This window comes from Rutilus rutilus, assembly GCF_951802725.1.
Source record: "Rutilus rutilus genome assembly, chromosome: 23".
Lineage (NCBI taxonomy): Eukaryota > Metazoa > Chordata > Actinopteri > Cypriniformes > Leuciscidae > Rutilus > Rutilus rutilus.
Genome location: NC_140233.1, coordinates 24,255,715 through 24,273,715, shown reverse-complemented (window position 1 = coordinate 24,273,715; position 18,001 = coordinate 24,255,715). Strand labels below are relative to the sequence as shown.

General features: G+C 41.7%; 1 protein-coding gene across 1 annotated transcript; it reads right to left on the bottom strand.

Annotated features, from left to right (window-relative positions):
- Positions 1-282: 282 nt before the first annotated feature.
- Positions 283-7,178, bottom strand: spi1a (Spi-1 proto-oncogene a). The gene is made up of 5 exons (XM_084397892.1): positions 6,887-7,178; positions 6,577-6,667; positions 6,189-6,361; positions 3,008-3,161; positions 283-1,267 (listed from the first exon to the last, which is right to left on the bottom strand). The coding sequence occupies exons 1-5, from the start codon at positions 6,923-6,925 to the stop codon at positions 951-953; spliced, it is 774 nt and encodes a 257-aa protein (XP_084254018.1). The 5' UTR covers positions 6,926-7,178; the 3' UTR covers positions 283-950.
- Positions 7,179-18,001: the final 10,823 nt, after the last annotated feature.

Genomic DNA, 18,001 nt, shown 5'->3' with positions numbered 1-18,001 from the left:
GAACATAGGCTTAAAAATACATCATATTATTACCATGAGACAGGCTGAAAAGGAAAACTGGCCATTTTGTACATGTATTACCAAAACACACAAAAAGGTTGCATGGTTGTCATGCTGTACTTGTCAAATGAATGTTTTTATGTAATTACACGGTAATAATGCTATTAAGTATGTAATTACACAAATAATAGCAAATAATGCTCCTTAAATTGTTGTAAGCCCCTAAATCGTTCCTACCTTTCACAACATTAACTGTTTTGCTAAAACAAATACAACAAGAAACCCAGTAGGAAGTAAATAAGCAGACTTCCAGGTTAATTTATTTAGCAGTGTGATACCGTCACATAATGTAAAGATTTTTTTAATTTTTTAATAAGCATAAAATAAGTTAAGGCTTTAGTTATTTATGTGGATGAAGCAATATGGGAGTCAACCTACAAGAAACTGTCAAAATAGCGGAATACATTGAAATGTCCTGCAGCATAACATGTTAAATCCATCTAAATTACTTTAAACAGCGAAAAAAAAAAAAAAAAAAAGTATTATTATTATTATTTGTGCAGTTTTTATGACTATATTAATTGAGAGACTATTTGGATTTTTTTATTTTTTTTTATCCATTTGTCACATCACTGGACTATTGAAATGTATAGTGAAAAAGCTGATTTAAAGAGGTTTAAAGGAAAAAAACAGTGACCAGTTACAGCATCAAAACCTGCAAGCATGTACCCGTTCCCTTATACAAATAATATAAACTTTAAACTAAAATTTTTTGAAAAATAACGTCATTTGTCCATTGGTCAGCTACCCAAATATTACACATCCCTACATTTTACATATCCCTGAGATTACAATTTTGACTGCAGAACAGTGACACGAGAGAATTTGAGAATAGTGACATTGTAGGTAAGAGACAGTGGATGTATAGGAAATGTTTTGTGTCCAGAGTGTCAGTGATGATACTGCCTCCTATCCACGGTCATCCTCCTCATCACGTCGCTGCTGAACTGGTACGTAAGTTTCTTCTTGACCTTTTTGACCTCGCCGGTCTTGCCGTAGTTGCGCAGGGCCCTGGCCATCTTCTGGTAGGTCATTCTCTTGCGGTTGCCCTTCTGCTGACCCCAGCGGCCGGCGAGTGTCTCCTTGTGTTTGGAGGAGAACTGAAAGATGCCTCGCTCTCTGTCCACCCACCAGATGCAGTCCCGCATGTCTCCGTCCTGCAGGAGGTCCAGGAGGAACTGATAGAGACGCACTTTCCGTTTGTTTCCTGTAGAAAATGACTCATTTTAAAGTCTGGATGGCACACAATCCCTTTGGCTTCCCTTTTGATACGAATTTCTTTTCAAACACAATTTTTAAAGGGATGTTGTGGGTTAAGTACACTTTGAGATCTGTAGATAGCATTAGTGAACTGCTGTTAATTACCATATAAATGTGCATACAATAATGTTTATGGGGAAAGATATTTCCTCGCTTCCCTGGGCTAACTAACGATATCGATCGCGAAGGATTATGCAGAGTTGACAGAAAAATGTACACATTGCCGTATCAGATGAATACAACAAAGAACTAAAGCCCCGCCTCACCCAGTTCGGGTACCGGACCTGGTTGAAACACTCATGCATGTAGCTGGCAGAGTGCCAAAACTTCGCCGGCGCCTTCAGCACCGCCGTAAACACGGGCGAGCCAATGCTGGACTAATATATCTATGGAGGTATTTTGTCATGTCAAATGCATTGATTAATGCCATCAGAATGCAACCAAAGCACAGGATAGCAATAAGTAGATGGCTATAAATAATTGTAAATCATACAAAATAAATGCCATGATCACTAGATTTTATACAGGTGTTACTATAATGATTTTGTTAATGGTGATCAGCAATCAAATATTGATAATGTGGAAGTTACTGCCTATTGCCTTGACAACCTCTAACTGCACAAACTATCCCGGTCTTCCTCGAAGCCATAACGATGAGTTAGTTGTTACGAAGATTTGTTTGATTAACCGCTACGGTGAAAAGTAAGTTAGCTAGCCAGTGACCGGAAGTGCCTGCCCGGAAGTCTCGCACAAAAAAACGTCAACTGGCTGTGTCCGTATTTCTGTTAAAAATAAGGTGAATATAATTATCTTCTTTCAGATGAACACAGCTGGAGATATATTAAAAAATATCATTGCTCTTCCAAGCTTTATAATGGTAGTGAATTGCGGTACTGATTTCGAAGTCTAAAAAAGTGCATCCATCCATCATAAAAGTAATCCATGCGACTCCAGGGGTTAATAAAGGCCTTCTGAAGCGAAGAGATGGGTTTTTGTAAGAAAAAATATCCATATTTAAAACTTTATGAACTAAAATAACTAGCTTCCGGCAGACGGCCTACGCAAGTTGACTTACGCCACAAGAGTAAAACTTGACGATGTATGAAGTAGGATGTAGGAGTAGCGTAAGCTCCCGCGGTTCAAACAAACAGGGCTGGGCAACAAACTCAAGCTCCTCCCACATTTCTCTTTCAAAAATCTCGTTTTAGACTTCTAATTCGTGACTGGTGTTTTGTTTTGCTCTATCCTCTGCGTTTCCGCGTTCATCAATGCGTCAGATCAAGGGTCACGCTTCCACCGTAAATCGATGCGTACGGTCGTCTGCCGGAAGCTAGTTATTTTAGTTTTTAAAGTTTTACATATGGATATTTTTCTTGCACATTGCATGGCTTCGCTTCAGAAGGCCTTTATTAACCCCTGGAGTCGCATGGATTACTTTTATGATGGATGGATGCACTTTTTTAGACTTCAAAATCAGGACCGCCATTCACTACCATTATAAAGCTTGGAAGAGCCAGGATATTTTTTAATATAACTCCGATTGTGTTCATCTGAAAAAAGAAAGTCATATACACCTTGGATGGCTTGAGGGTGAGTAAATCATGGGGTAAATCAAGTCAAGACCAGAAGACGGTCGAGTCCGAGACAACAACAAAAAACCTTCCTGGACTCGGGCTCGAGAGCTCACCTGATAGAGTGCTGGAGGTGCACGGATGTCCGTCGTGGTCCTCCTCTCCTTCTGACACCTCAAAGGGTGGACTGCGTCCCCCGGGGTCCTCCTCATCAGTACTGCAGTGGGGGAGCGGGGACCGCTGGTACAGCGCGTGGGGGACGTACGTATACTGTAGACACACACCAACCATCATTAGTCCTACCTCCATATGAAGGTTATCATGCTGACCATGGCACAGGAACTCACAAAATCGAAGCAATCAATGACCAACTCAAGAGAAAACATGATTTTTAATAAACAAGTAATAAAAACTCAGTGAGTGTTTTAGCGCAATTTTCTGACGTCATGGGATCACAACACTAAGAGATAGTAAATCTTTTTCTGGATTTTTTTTGTGCGTTCCCGAGATTAGACCTTCCTTAACATAATGCCGAAAACCCGAAGTCTCTAGGTGGTCTGGTTGAGGAGTAGATAGAAGTGCAAGATTGGTGCGCACAGACAGAACAGAAATCATGAGTTAACAATCGCAATTTTGTCCGGTGGAAAATTGCGCTAAAAAGCATGAACCTGCAACCTTAAAACTAACCCCCAGTGGGGTACGATAGGTTAAACGAAAACATGTGAATGAGATTGGCAAATTGTTGACAAATATGTATGAATTTGTACAAAGCATAAAATAGTCCAAATAAGTGTCATGAGACTTATTTCATTGGATAAAGGAAAATATAAAGCAAAATGTCTGACAAATGCAAATGATCAAGCAATGTTTTTTTCTGAAAAGTTTATCAAATGTACATTCCCACACTTATTTTTGAGCAGAAAATGCTGGTTTAGCATAATCTTATATTAGTGGTACCAAATACTCGGAAACCACAGAATTGCTTTACATTGAAAGAGGAAGTGGAAAAATTCAGTGTCAACAGAAAGCGACACACAATGATGTGGTCCCACATTTACAAATCAAGTGCACATCACGTTTTGCTTCCAAATCATCCCGGAGAGCCGCAAAGTTTCAATTCTATCAGCAGAATCCTACCAAACAAACACATATCGGTAAACTTTTCATGTGGCCTGTTTATTATTTAGCTATATTCGTAATCAAAGGGGTGTATCTAAAATGAAAGTTTACTCTTATTTTAAACTCGTTTAAAGAGATGTAATACCTGTTATCCATTCATCTAATTGAAAGTTGCCCTCCTTTAGCTCTCAAATCTCATTCAAAAATGGCGTGCCTAAATGCATTGAGGCAAGGGGTAAAGTTTTGACTGGTTAGCATGATCAAGTTAAGTTAGTGCCTACAGTTAGATGTCGCAACTAGCAAAAAACAAACTAACAAACAAAACATTGGTCTCCATTGTTGGATGTTCAGATATGAACATTGTTTATTGATGAAATGGATCACAAATATTTCATTGTATTATAGGTGCTTTGCCAGAGAGCTGTATTTGTGCAGGGAAAGTTCAGTCGCCAATGACGGACTTTAGCCATCAGCTAATCAGGACGCCATTTTACTGTGGACCACAAGCCTCATGGTGTTACGGCACTGCTGATTGGCTCAAAATATATATTTCTGGAACTGGAACCTCGCAAAAAAAAAAAAAAAGTGGCTTTAAGTACAATGTACTTACATTGAAATTAATAATTTGATACAATGGACTTATTGTGTACATACATGTTTTTACATTGTATTTTGTATGTAATTGTACATGTAATTAAAGCTGTAATTAATTTATGTAATTACATTTGTAATTACACTGTTGACCCTTCCCTTACACCTTAACCCATCCTTTTACCCATCCATACCACCACACCTGTCCCTACAACCTGAACACACTTATTTTCCGATGTAAGTACATAGTACTTAAAGCCACTTAATATAAAGTGGGACCAAAAAGGCAAATTAGCTCGATTCACTCCGCGTGCGATCTACTGACGACGAGCAAATTAAAGAACACAGACTCAGTCGGATCATTTCCATTAATGACCAACACAATCTACCAAGAGCAGCACAAATCAGCATTTGGTTTAACAGATGCTTTTTTTGGGGTGGTAAATAATGGCACAAATACCAGTAAACTCACGAGCGCAAGCCTTAGTAAATCACCTTGCATGATTCATGTAAGTATTCTCCTCCCATACATTTTGCATCTGAAAGGGAAACTCCTACAAATGTATATGCAATAAGATCAGCCGCAAAAATAACCCTGTTACATTTTTGCAATGGATGCATGCGGTGTAGACATGACGTTAGAGTTAGGAGTTAGTATTTGTTTAGGCAGTCATCACTGTGATTGACAGGACTAATAACTGGCACTAACTGACTAATAACATGATCTTAAACAACAACAGAAGCTAAATTGTATGGATTAGCCCAATTTTATGAGGCTTTTATTGTGTGTTTTTGCCATTTTTTGGAGCGTCACAGCACCTAATTCACTTTTGTTTTATGGAGAAGAGCAGCTGGGATATTCTCCTAAACATCTCCATTTATACTTTGCCGAACAAGGACAATCTGATGGGTTTAGAACAAAATAATTCGAAATAATAATTTTTTTGCTTTATATTTTTTCTTTACAGTAATTGTACTGTATGTTTGTGACCTGCTCTTGGGCAAACATTTACATTCAAATGGCTTATTTTACTAAATCAAATTCTAAACTCCTAGTTTGCATTAAACTCAGAGGCTGTCATTAGTTGAGGTTTGACTGTGATTGTGTTTAGAGAACTGTGTGTGTGTGTGTGTCTGTGTGTGTGTCATTGTGTAGCAGCAACAGTCTTTAGTCAGGAAAGACCGTGTTGAGCAATCAGTCTGTCTCCTCCACTCACATCCTGTCCATCTCTCTTTCTTTTCCTTTATCATTTCTTTCTCTCAGACCTTTTCACTGATTGCAGTACTCTATGTGTTACTAAAATGAATATTAATGATTAATAATAAAAAGGAATATTCGTTTTTAAATGTTAGTAATGACACTTCTAATGTCTGTCTTATTTTACTGAATATAATATTTGTCTTCATTTTTATTGTGTTGAGAGGCCACAGTTAATAGAGTCAACACACTAAAATCTATATTTACCTAGCAACAAAATAAATAAAAAGAAGATTGTAGGCTTCATATGGGAAAACAGAACCATTTCAGTACATAAGATTAAAAGAAATAAGTAAATATAAGAGATGTTATACCATTATGACACTAACCTGTGGAGGAATCACAGGTAGAAGTGTTCCCATCCCTGTGTCCACAGACGGGTGGAAGGACTCCACGTCTCCATAGCGGTATGTGGTGGGATGAAGCTCAGTGAAATGGTTTCCTTGAGGCGGCTCAAATTCACTGTGATGAGCGTGAACGCTTGTGTAGTCCCAGCCACTTTCTTCCATGAGAAACAGCAAGGGAGAACAAAATTGCGCTCAAAGTTCACTTCAAAACTGTTTCTTTTGATTGTTTTTCTGCTGTGAAATGACTTGTTTTATCACAGTATCAGTGACCAACAAACCAGTTCCAGAGACAGAGAACCAGTGGGAAATGACGAGGATCATCACACTATGAGATAACAAGAATCAAAAATGAATATTAAAAAAAACTCACCGGGATGAGTCTCAGGGTCAGTACTGAGATATGGGTAGAAGTCATATATCGGCCGGGCGTCATGGTCATACGGAATTATTTCTTCAGACAACTGAAAAAAATTAGTTTTTCTTTCACTTTTTTATCTTTACCTGTTTAAAATGAGTTACAAATTTACTAAATGTTCTCCATATGACTTCGACTTCTATAATTATACTATGCACAACTTTTTTAAAAAGATAACATTTTACTTTAACAAAAGTTTTTTTTTAGTTCTGCCTGGAAATGTTTAAATTGGAAAGAGAAAGAGAAGTCAATCTCATATACTTACAGGAGAAATAACACAGCTTTCCATTCTGTAATGCAACATGAAGCCCTTCAATCATATACCTTCTTTTGTGGTGTCTATCTCACAGTTTCACACTTATTTACAGAATATTGCATAACGTGGAAATTACTTCACAAGAGCGCTGTACTGTGGTATCTCTTTTCAAATGGGCAAATCTTGTTTTTAAACTCTTCTGCCTTCAGCTTCACTGTCCTGATGTAAAAAAAGACTAAATTTCCTGTATCGCCCATGAGCGATTAGCCTGACTTTACTGACAGATCTGGCCTCTGATAGGTCAAATGTGGCGATGACTCGTGATTTTTACTTTGTGACACTCTCAAGGGATATTAACCAATCATGATACAGTTGATGGGATGGCCTTATATGCCTCTCCACCTTCTCTTAGATTATTAATTTCTTATAATTATTATTTGTTATTAGAAAGAGTTGGCAGATGGATGCATTTGACCAAAAATGTTCATTTTAGAAAGATTATTGAATGAACTGAACGAGGCAGGCCTTCATCAAACGTTCTATAAAATAGATTTTTTAACAATTTTCATTGCTTCAGATTTTTTTTAAGGTCTCACTCATGGATTATATTCAACAGTTTTGCACCAGTATGCTAATAAAATACATCGAGTTGTGTTTGTAATGACTAGCATGAGCAATAATCTGGCTAATGGAAAACCCAGAGTTGGGTGAACAGGCCGTGATGTTGTGGCCTTGAGTCAGTCAATCTGAGGGACATTTTTACATATGCTATTGTCTGAGAGTCATAAACTTCAGCGTTTGGCCAAAGTGAAGTTCCGAGAGAACTTTGTTCCCTTTTTAATCAAAGCATTGTACTGTTATCGGAGGTTTTGAGGAAGCAACTACTATTGCAGCAGAGACAAATGCATTATTCTGTGTTTGACTTGATTTTCATATGCTAAACTCGGTTGACATTAGGTGATTCAGGCGTTGTTTTGAAAGGGGAGAATCTATCTATCTATCTATCTATCTATCTATCTATCTATCTATCTATCTATCTATCTATCTATCTATCTATCTATCTATCTATCTATCTATCTATCTATCTATCTATCTATCTATCTATCTATCTATCTATCTATCTATCTAATCCCCTAACCCTACGTATCACAGAAAACTTTTTTACATTTTCAGAAAACACCAGTTATTATGATTTATAAGCTGTTTTTCTCATGAGGAACAAAACATGTCCCCACAAGTGCAAGGATTTCGGACCTTATACCCACATCCGGGGACTTTTTGTTTCCATAATTTATAGGGTATACCTGAACCACACACACACACACACACACACACACAAACGTTGTGTTTTCATGTTTTATGGGGACTTTTCATAGACAGAATGGTTTTTACTCTGTACAAACTGTATATTCTGTCCCCTTACACTAACTCTACCCCTAAACCCAGCCGTCTCACAAAACTGTCTGCATGTTTACATTTTCAATCACTTAGTATGATTTATAAGCTGTTTTTGTCATGGGGACCAAAAAAATATCCCCATAAGGACAGGGATTTTGGATATTGCCATCTTTGTGGGGATATTTTGTCTCCATAATGTATAAGGTATCCCTGAACAACACACACACACACACACACACACACACACACACACACACACACACACACACACACACACACACACACTCTCTCTCACACACACTCTCTCTCACACACACACACACACACACACACACACACACACACACACACACACACACACACACACACACACACACACACACACACACACACACACACACACACATACACACACACACACACACACACACACACACACACACACACACACCGTAATTGGGGAAGTTTGCAGCTTTCACATTCACTTCCCTAAATGTAAATGTGACAGCCTTAAATGGACACTTGTGTAATGTCATCTCTTTTCTGGAGTTGAGTACTCTGCAAGTATTTTATTTTTGTATTTAAAAAAAAAGAACTCTGACCTTAATTGAGATTCAAATGTTCTTTTTACACAATAAACAATTTAATAGTTGAGCTTTAGATTGTGATTTTGTTCTGAGTGATATGAAATGGTATTCTGATTTGGCCAGTGTTGAACTAGCTGACCCGCACACTGTGACTCCTGAGTGGGAACCCAAAGGTTTTGTCTGTGTGCTCTCATGTTTTCCCAATAGTGCATTGCAGGGTATTTTCAGGCACCACAGGAAGTCCGTTACATCTACACACACACGCACACTCTCTAACACACAGTCACTGTCTCTATTGCACAACAGCCCGAAGTGCTGTATAACTGTCTCACTCTCGAACAGAGGACAATAGCCACAACATCATAACATTAAGCTTGATAAGATTTACATCTATAAGAATACTGTATATTGTTATATTATTAACAGTAATCACTCACAAAAGACTTTCCTTACAATAAAGAAAAAGAAAAAGCAATGAAAATGTTGTATGTAAAATGGTCAAATTAAATATGAAAACTTTGGGAGTTTTTTTGTCACAAGACCTATTAGATATGCAGGCCACACTTTATATTAGGTGTCTTTAACTACTGTGCACTTGCATTAAAAGAATACATACAGTGTTTATTGTGTTGTTGTTGTTGTATTGCAAAACACTTTTGCTGATACTGAGGTGGATACGGGTAAGGTTCGGGACAGGTTTGGTGGTTTAAGGGTGGGTTAAGGTGTAAGGGAAGCTCAGTATTATAGTTATAGATGGATAAGAATATTTCTGGATAAGTAAATTGTACTTTAAATACAATGTAAAAACATGTATGTACACAATAAGTACATTGTATCACACAATTAAAAAAATGTTTAATTGCTTACAATTTCTATTGTAACTATGGCTCCTTTTCTCTAAACTCTACACACAAAGCCACAAAACATACACACACAACATGCCAAACATCACACATCTCTTGCAAAAGCAAACACTTCATACAAAACTATTTCAACTCTTTTTCAAACTCTAATTCAAAAAATTGTTTTTGTATAGTAACTCTACACACAAACCATCAAATGATTAGCCATATACATGCCAAGCTACACATATGTGAAAAATGTAAAACACTGTTATCTTGTGTCTTTTGTTTGTTCAGTGTGCAGTGGAATGTACACGAGTTTGTCACACATACATGTATGTGCACAAATACACTGTATATACAGTATGTATGCACAACAGATGAATTTTACACAGTTATTGAACTGAACTGAACTGAATAAACCCTGAACTGACTTGAACTGAGTAATGACACTATTGGATTGTTAGAGCTGCTTTACAGCAGAATTTAAATGAGTTATTATTGTGATGCTGCTTTGAAACAATCTGTATTGTATAAAGCGATATAGAAATAAAGGCGATATATTCAGTATATATCTGTCCCCACTTAAAACTGTGATTTTGGTCTGTGCCACATCAGAGGTCTTGACTTTCTTGACTGTATCTGATAAATAAAATTCAAATTGTAGGTTTTTTGTGTGTTAATTCAGACGTCACAAATTTTGGTAATTAGGGCTTTAAAAATTTACAAACCTAATTCATAACATAAAAAAAAAGAAAAAAAAGAAAAGAAAAGAGAACTCATGTAATCTTTGATTTAAGGCCTTATTTTGCACCTTATTTGTGGAAAGTGCCTTGTGTAACTTGGCTGCCACAAATATAAAAGCTCATCTCTGTAATGAAGATACCATACATCAAAAACACACATATCACAGGCAAGGGCATGATGAGTGAGTCATACGGGATGACTGTAACAAAGGCAATGAGATGAATGACAGCTGGTTGTCTTGGTCTTTATCTCTGTGAACAAACTTCCTGTAGGTTACAGCCACTACAGCCATGATAACCACACTGCACTCTGACTAGCCACACGTTTAAGCAGGTTTTCTCGCTTTCTCTCATTTTCAGGTCTTTCGCAAAGACACAAGAACACTGTTCATATACTGGAAATCATGTACGATTCTTAGTAATCGTACAGTAGTGCTGGAAACACCTGTAAAAAATTCAACACTTACAATAAAATAAATGTTTTATGTGGATTTTCTTTTTCAGCATGATGTCATAGGAGAACATTGTTAAGTTCCACATCAAACTTTTTATTTCCCAGTTCTTCAGAAAATTATCTACATGGCTGCTTGAAAGTTTGTGAACCCCTTGCAGAATCTGTGAAAATGTGAATAATTTTAACAAAATAAGAAGGATCATTCAAAATGCATGTTATTGTTTATGTAGTACTGCCCTGAATAAGATATTTTACATAGAATATGTTTACAGTCTGCTCCTGTCTTCCTCGTTGCGGCTGCTTCTGCTGCTGTTGCATTGGTTTGCATCTGTAAGCTTCGTATATCTTTCTGTTTTGAATCATTATTTACTATAATTCCTTGTTGTTTATACCTCTAAATATAACTTACTCAACATCACACATTAACCTGACTAGCTTCAATCTAAATTGTTATTGCTAGCACAACACGCTAATAATTCACTAGCCTGTTAGCGTGCCATCTGTGCGCTCTTTATTTATTTTTTATAAAAAAAAATTCTCGCGTGCGCTCGCGCCTTTTACGAGTTCATCAAACAACTTAGGTGAGTAGTATCAGTCAACAAACACGGTGAGTCATGTTATCTTCTTTTATTGTTACTTGCACTTCATGTAACATGTATAGCATAGCCTTCTCTGTCAGTACAGGATTTACATGTGAAAAATGCAGATAGATAATGTCGCCGGGGGGCTGTGCAAGCCAGCATAGTCCCCTGCCGGTCCCAAGCCCGGGTAAAGACAGAGGGTTGGGCGTCAGGAAGAGCATCCGGCCCATAAAAACCTATGCCACATAGAAATCATGCCAGATTTTCGACAACAACCAGACCATGCTAGGGCGTTCCCCATGTTAAGCGACGGGCAGCGGCAAAATGGCCTCGACGCTGTGAGAAGAAAGCGAGCGAGGCAGACAACACTGAGAGCGGCAACCTTGAATATCGGGACGCTCACTGGAAAGAGCAGAGAGATAGCAGATATGATGCAGAGGCGGAACATCGATATCCTCTGCCTTCAAGAGACGAGATGGAAAGGAGGGAAGTCAGGAGGAAAAGCGATTAATCTGGGAGAAGGGTACAAATTGTACTACAGCGGAGGGCAAAAACCACGGAACGGCGTGGGAATATGCTTGAGTGAGGAATGGCAGGATAAAGTGATAGAAATAACCAGGAAATCAGACAGAATAATGGCAATGAGGCTGGTAATACAGGACAAGACGTATAATATAGTAACATCGTATGCACCACAACAGGGCTGTGAGGAAGAAGAGAAACAGAGATTCTGGAACCAACTGGCACAGGCTATCAACAACATCCCACACACAGAAGAACTAATCCTGGCAGGTGACCTAAATGGACATGTCGGCACAGATAGAGAGGAGTATGTAAGATGGCATGGAGGAAAGACAAGAGGGAAGAGAAATGAAGAGGGAAAGACAATATTGGACTTTATGAGAACAACAGACCTTGCATTGGTGAACACCTTCTTCGTCCATGGAGAAGAGCAGACCTACACATTCAAGAGCGGACCAAATCAAACCGTGATTGACTACATCACTGTGAGAAGAGAAAACCTGAGCACCATTAAAAACTGCAAAGTGATACCCGGGGAGCCAATAGCACCACAACACCGACTGCTAGTCATGGACATGTATGTACAGCAGAGAAAAAGCAAAAGAAGGAAAAGAACAAAGAAAACGAACTGGTGGAAACTAAAGACAGAGAAGGGCGGCGAACTGATTTAAGTTAACGGGAAGTTAACGAAGATGCTCGAGGAGAAGATGACCGGTGGCGACATGAGATGGGAGGATACGTATCCCAAGGTAATGGAAATGGCAAAGGAGGTACTTGGAGAGAGCCGAGGAGGGCAGTACCTGGAGAAAGAGTCATGGTGGTGGAATGTAGAGGTACAAGTAGCTGTAAAAAACAAAAAGGAAGCATTCAAGCTGTGGAAAAGAACTAGAGATGAGCATGATAGGGAGGAGTATACCAATCTGAATAAGATATCAAAATCAGAAGTAGCTAAGGCAAAAGACAAAGCATACGAACAGCTTTATAGAGATATGGAAAGGAACGGGCCGAAGAAGATCTACAAACTGGCAAAGACTAGACAGAGGAGGGCAAAGGATATTGATCGGCTAAACTTAGTTAAGGATAAGGAGGGAAAAATCATTTGTGAAGATGTCAAGATCAAGGAGAGGTGGAGAGAGTATTTCAACACCTTACTGAATACAAAGAACAACAGAAAAGAACTGTCACAGACAGATCCTGTTCAAGGACCGATCGAGAACATCACAGACGCAGAGATTAGGTTACAACTAGAAAAGATGGCAACTAACAAGGCACGAGGACCAGATGAACTCCCGATAGAGCTAGTAAAAATGCTGAAAGAAACAGGGATTAAATGGATGACATCCTGTTTGAGGGAATTTGGAAAGGCAGGCATACCATCTGAATGGAGGAAAAGCAAGATCACACCCATATACAAGGAGAAAGGAGATCCCCTAAACTGTGGAAACTACAGAGGAATTAAGCTTCTTAGCCACTCTCTCAAGCTATGGGAGAGGGTGATAGAAGCAAGAATAAGATGTGTAGTCCAGATCAGCGACAACCAATATGGATTCCAGAAAGGAAAATCGACCACCGAGCCCATGTTCTGCCTGAGGATGTTGCAGGAGAAATATAGAGAATTTAGCAAGGAGCTACACATGGTGTTCATAGATCTGGAAAAAGCATATGACACTATACCAAGAGAGCTGATTTGGCACTGCCTAAGGTTAAGACAGGTCCCAGAGATATACATTGACATAATCAAAGATATGTACAAGGACTGTACGACACAGGTTATTACCAATGTTGGAGAGACAGAGGAGATGGAGATTGAGGTTGGACTACATCAAGGCTCAGCATTGAGCCCACTACTATTTATAATAATCATGGATGTGATCTCGGAAGATATACGAGAGGAGACACCATGGGCAATGCTGTTTGCGGATGACATTGTTATAAGTGACGAGGATAGAGAGGAGTTGGAGAAGAGACTGGAGATTTGGAGGGAAAAACTAGAAGGAGCTGGACTGAAGTTGAGCAGAAGCAAGACCGAACACCTGCCACCTACGGGGAAAAAAGAGCGAATAAGACTGAGAGAGTACGGCAGCACAGAGCACGCAAATCTTCCCCTACAAACAGCCTTCAAATACCTGGGAACTACCATCCACCAAGATGGAGGCTGCGGGAAAGAGGTAGAGTCGAGAATAAGCAAAGTATGGAATAGATGGAGGGAGCTGACAGGAGTTCTGTGCGATAAGAAAATACCAACAAAGTTAAAAACACTCATCTATAGGACAGCTATAAGACCGACACTATTATACGGAAGTGAGACATGGCCCATAACAGGAAACTTGGCAGACAAGATTGGATCCTGTGAGATGCGGATGCTGAGGTACTGTCTTGGAATAAGTCTAGAGGAACACCAAACTAATGAAGAGATAAGAAAGCAAGCACAAGTAATGCCAATACAAGATCTCATGAGGAAAAGAAGGCTACAGTGGTTTGGACACGTGTGTCGGAAAGATGAAGAGGCGGACATAAGGAGAGCCATGGAGATGCAAGTAGGAGGAAAGAGAAAGAGGGGAAGGCCGAAGCACCGTTGGAAAGACACCATAAAGACAGACATGGAGTGGTGTGGCTTAGAGAAGGAAGATACAGACGATCGCGACAGATGGAGGTGTCTGGTTGAGACGAAGATCAGGCAGAAACCCGCTACCCGAAAGGATAGAAGCGGCGAAAGGTGAGAAATGCAGGGAGATAGTCAGGCTGACGGAGAAGATTTCAGAACTAGAGACACGCATCCAAACTTTAATCGAGGTTAATTGTAAGAGTGCAAGGGCTTTAGATACTGCTTTGGATGCGACTAGCTTAGAGAACTCTGTACATTGTCCGGTTCTGGCTGTAGGCCGTGCAGCAGGGTAATTGGGTGACGGTGAGACACTGTAGTCGCAGGACAAAACACCGTTCTTCCGTTCCGATTACAACATCAAACAGGTTCTCCCTGTTGAATCCTGTTGAATGTGCCCTAGTTATTGGCGATTCTATTTCAGACACAGCCACCATAGTCACATGTTTGCCCGGAAGCCAGAGCGCCTGACATCAAAGCAAATTTAAAAGTGCTGGCTAATGCTAATCGTAAATTCTCTAAGATTATTATTCACGTCGGCACTAATGATGTTCGACTCCGCCAGTAGGAGATTACTTTAAAGTTAAAGAGGTGTGTAAACTCGCAAGTATGATGTCAGGCACTGTCATTTGCTCTGGCCCCCTTCCTGTTTGCCCGAGTGATGAGATACTTAGAAGATTGTCCTCACTCAATGGCTGGCTGTCTAAGTGGTGGCCGCAAAATAATATAGGATTCATAGACAATTGGAAAAGTTTTTGGGGCAGACCTGGCCTGTTGAAAAGAGATGGTATTCATCCCTCCTGGGATGGTGCTGCTCTTCTCTCTAGTAATATGGCACATAGTCTTAGAGCTCAAACATGAATTGGGGCTCAGGTCAGGAAGCAGACAGACTGGCTAAACCGACCGTCTGCTAGCTGTCTCATGTCACCAAGGTCAGATAAAAATAGAGACACTTTCACCTAGATAACATCATATAGAGACTGTGTCTGTTCCTGAATTAGGAGATACAAAAAAACTTCCAAACCCATTTAAGGGAAAAACTTGATCCCTTCCATCAAAAGTCCTTATTACTAATGAAATGATTACAGACTATAATCTAGATGTGCTGTGTTTGACAGAAACCTGGCTAAAACCAAATGATTACATGACTTTAAATGATTACCCCTCCTTGAACTGCCACCTTACCGTGGTGGAGGGGTTTGAGTACCCGAATGAACCTAGGAGCTATGTTGTCTGGGGCTATATGCCCCTGGTAGGGTCTCCCAAGGCAAACAGGTCCTAGGCGACGGGTCAGACTAAGAGCGGTTCAAAAACCCTTATGATGACAAAAAAAATGAGGACCGTGGAGCCAGGCCCGGGGTTGGGGCTCGTATGCGAGCGCCTGGTGGTCGGGCCTCCCCCCATGGGGTCCGGCCGGGCTCAGCCCGAAGGAGCGACGTGGGGCCACCCTCCCGTGGACCCACCACCTACAGGAGGGACCGTAAGGGGCCGGTGCTAAGTGAATCGGGTGGCAGTCGAAGGCGGGGGCCTAGACAACCCGATCCCTGGATGTGGAATCTAGCTCTAGGGACATGGAATGTCACCTCTCTGGCGGGGAAGGAGCCTGAGGTTGTGCGTGAGCTTCAGAGATTCCGACTAGAGATAGTTGGGATCACCTCTACGCACGGCTTGGGCTCTGGAACCACACTCCTCAAGAGAGGATGGACTCTTCACCACTCTGGAGTTGCCCATGGTGAGAGGCGGCGGGCTGGTGTGGGTTTGCTTATAGCCCCCCAGCTCAGCCGCCATGTGTTGGAGTTCACCCCGGTGAATGAGAGGGTCGCTTCCCTACGCCTTCGGGTCGGGGATAGGTCTCTCACTGTCGTTTGTGCTTACGGGCCGAACGGCAGTGCAGAGTACCCGGCCTTCTTGGAGTCTCTGGGAAGGGTGCTGGAAAGTGCTCCGACTGGGGACTCCGTCGTTCTACTGGGGGACTTCAACGCCCACGTGGGCAGCGACAGTGACACCTGGAGGGGCGTGATTGGGAGGAACGGCCCCCCTGATCTGAACCCGAGTGGTGTTCTGTTATTGCACTTCTGTGCTAGTTACAGCTTGTCCATAACGAACACCAAGCATAAGGGTGTCCATCAGTGCACATGGCACCAGGACACCCTAGGCCGGAGGTCGATGATCGACTTTGTGGTCGTTTCATCCGACCTCCGGCCGTATGTCTTGGACACTCGGGTGAAGAGAGGGGCGGAGCTGTCAACTGATCACCACCTGGTGGTGAGTTGGATCCGATGGCGGGGGAGGAAGCTGGACAGACTCGGCAGACCCAAACGTACTGTGAGGGTCTGTTGGGAACGTTTGGCCGAATCTCCTGTCAGAGAGATCTTCAACTCCCACCTCCGGCAGAGCTTCGACCAGATCCCGAGGGAGTCTGGAGATATTGAGTCCGAGTGGACCATGTTCTCCACCTCCATTGTCAACGCGGCCACTCGGAGCTGTGGCCGTAAGGTCTTCGGTGCCTGTCGAGGCGGCAATCCCCGAACCCGGTGGTGGACACCGGAAGTAAGGGATGCCGTCAAGCTGAAGAAGGAGTCCTATCGGGCCTGGCTGGCTTGTGGGACTCCTGAGGCAGCTGATGGGTACAGACGGGCCAAGCGGACTGCAGCCCGGGTGGTTGTGGAGGCAAAAACTCGGGCCTGGGAGGAGTTCGGTGAGGCCATGGAGAAGGACTATCGATCGGCCTCGAAGAGATTCTGGCAAACCGTCCGGCGCCTCAGGAGGGGGAAGCAGTGCCCTACCAACGCTGTTTACAGTGGAGGTGGGCAGCTGTTGACCTCGACTGGGGATATCACCGGACGGTGGAAGGAATACTTCGAGGAACTCCTCAATCCCGCCGTCACGTCTTCCATTGAGGAAGCAGAGGCTGAGGGCTCGGAGGCGGACTCGTCCATCACTCAAGCTGAAGTCACCGAGGTAGTCAAGAAACTCCTCGGTGGCAAGGCACCGGGGGTGGATGAGATCCGCCCTGAGTACCTCAAGTCTCTGGATGTTGTGGGGCTGTCTTGGCTGACACGCCTCTGCAGCATCGCGTGGCGGTCGGGGACAGTACCTTTGGACTGGCAGACCGGGGTGGTGGTCCCTCTTTTCAAGAAGGGGGATCGGAGGGTGTGCTCCAACTATAGGGGGATCACACTTCTCAGCCTCCCTGGGAAAGTCTATGCCAGGGTACTGGAGAGGAGAATCCGGCCGATAGTAGAACCTCGGATTCAGGAGGAACAGTGTGGTTTTCGTCCCGGTCGTGGAACACTGGACCAGCTCTATACCCTCTACAGGGTGCTGGAGGGCTCATGGGAGTTTGCCCAACCAATCCACATGTGCTTTGTGGATTTGGAGAAGGCATTCGA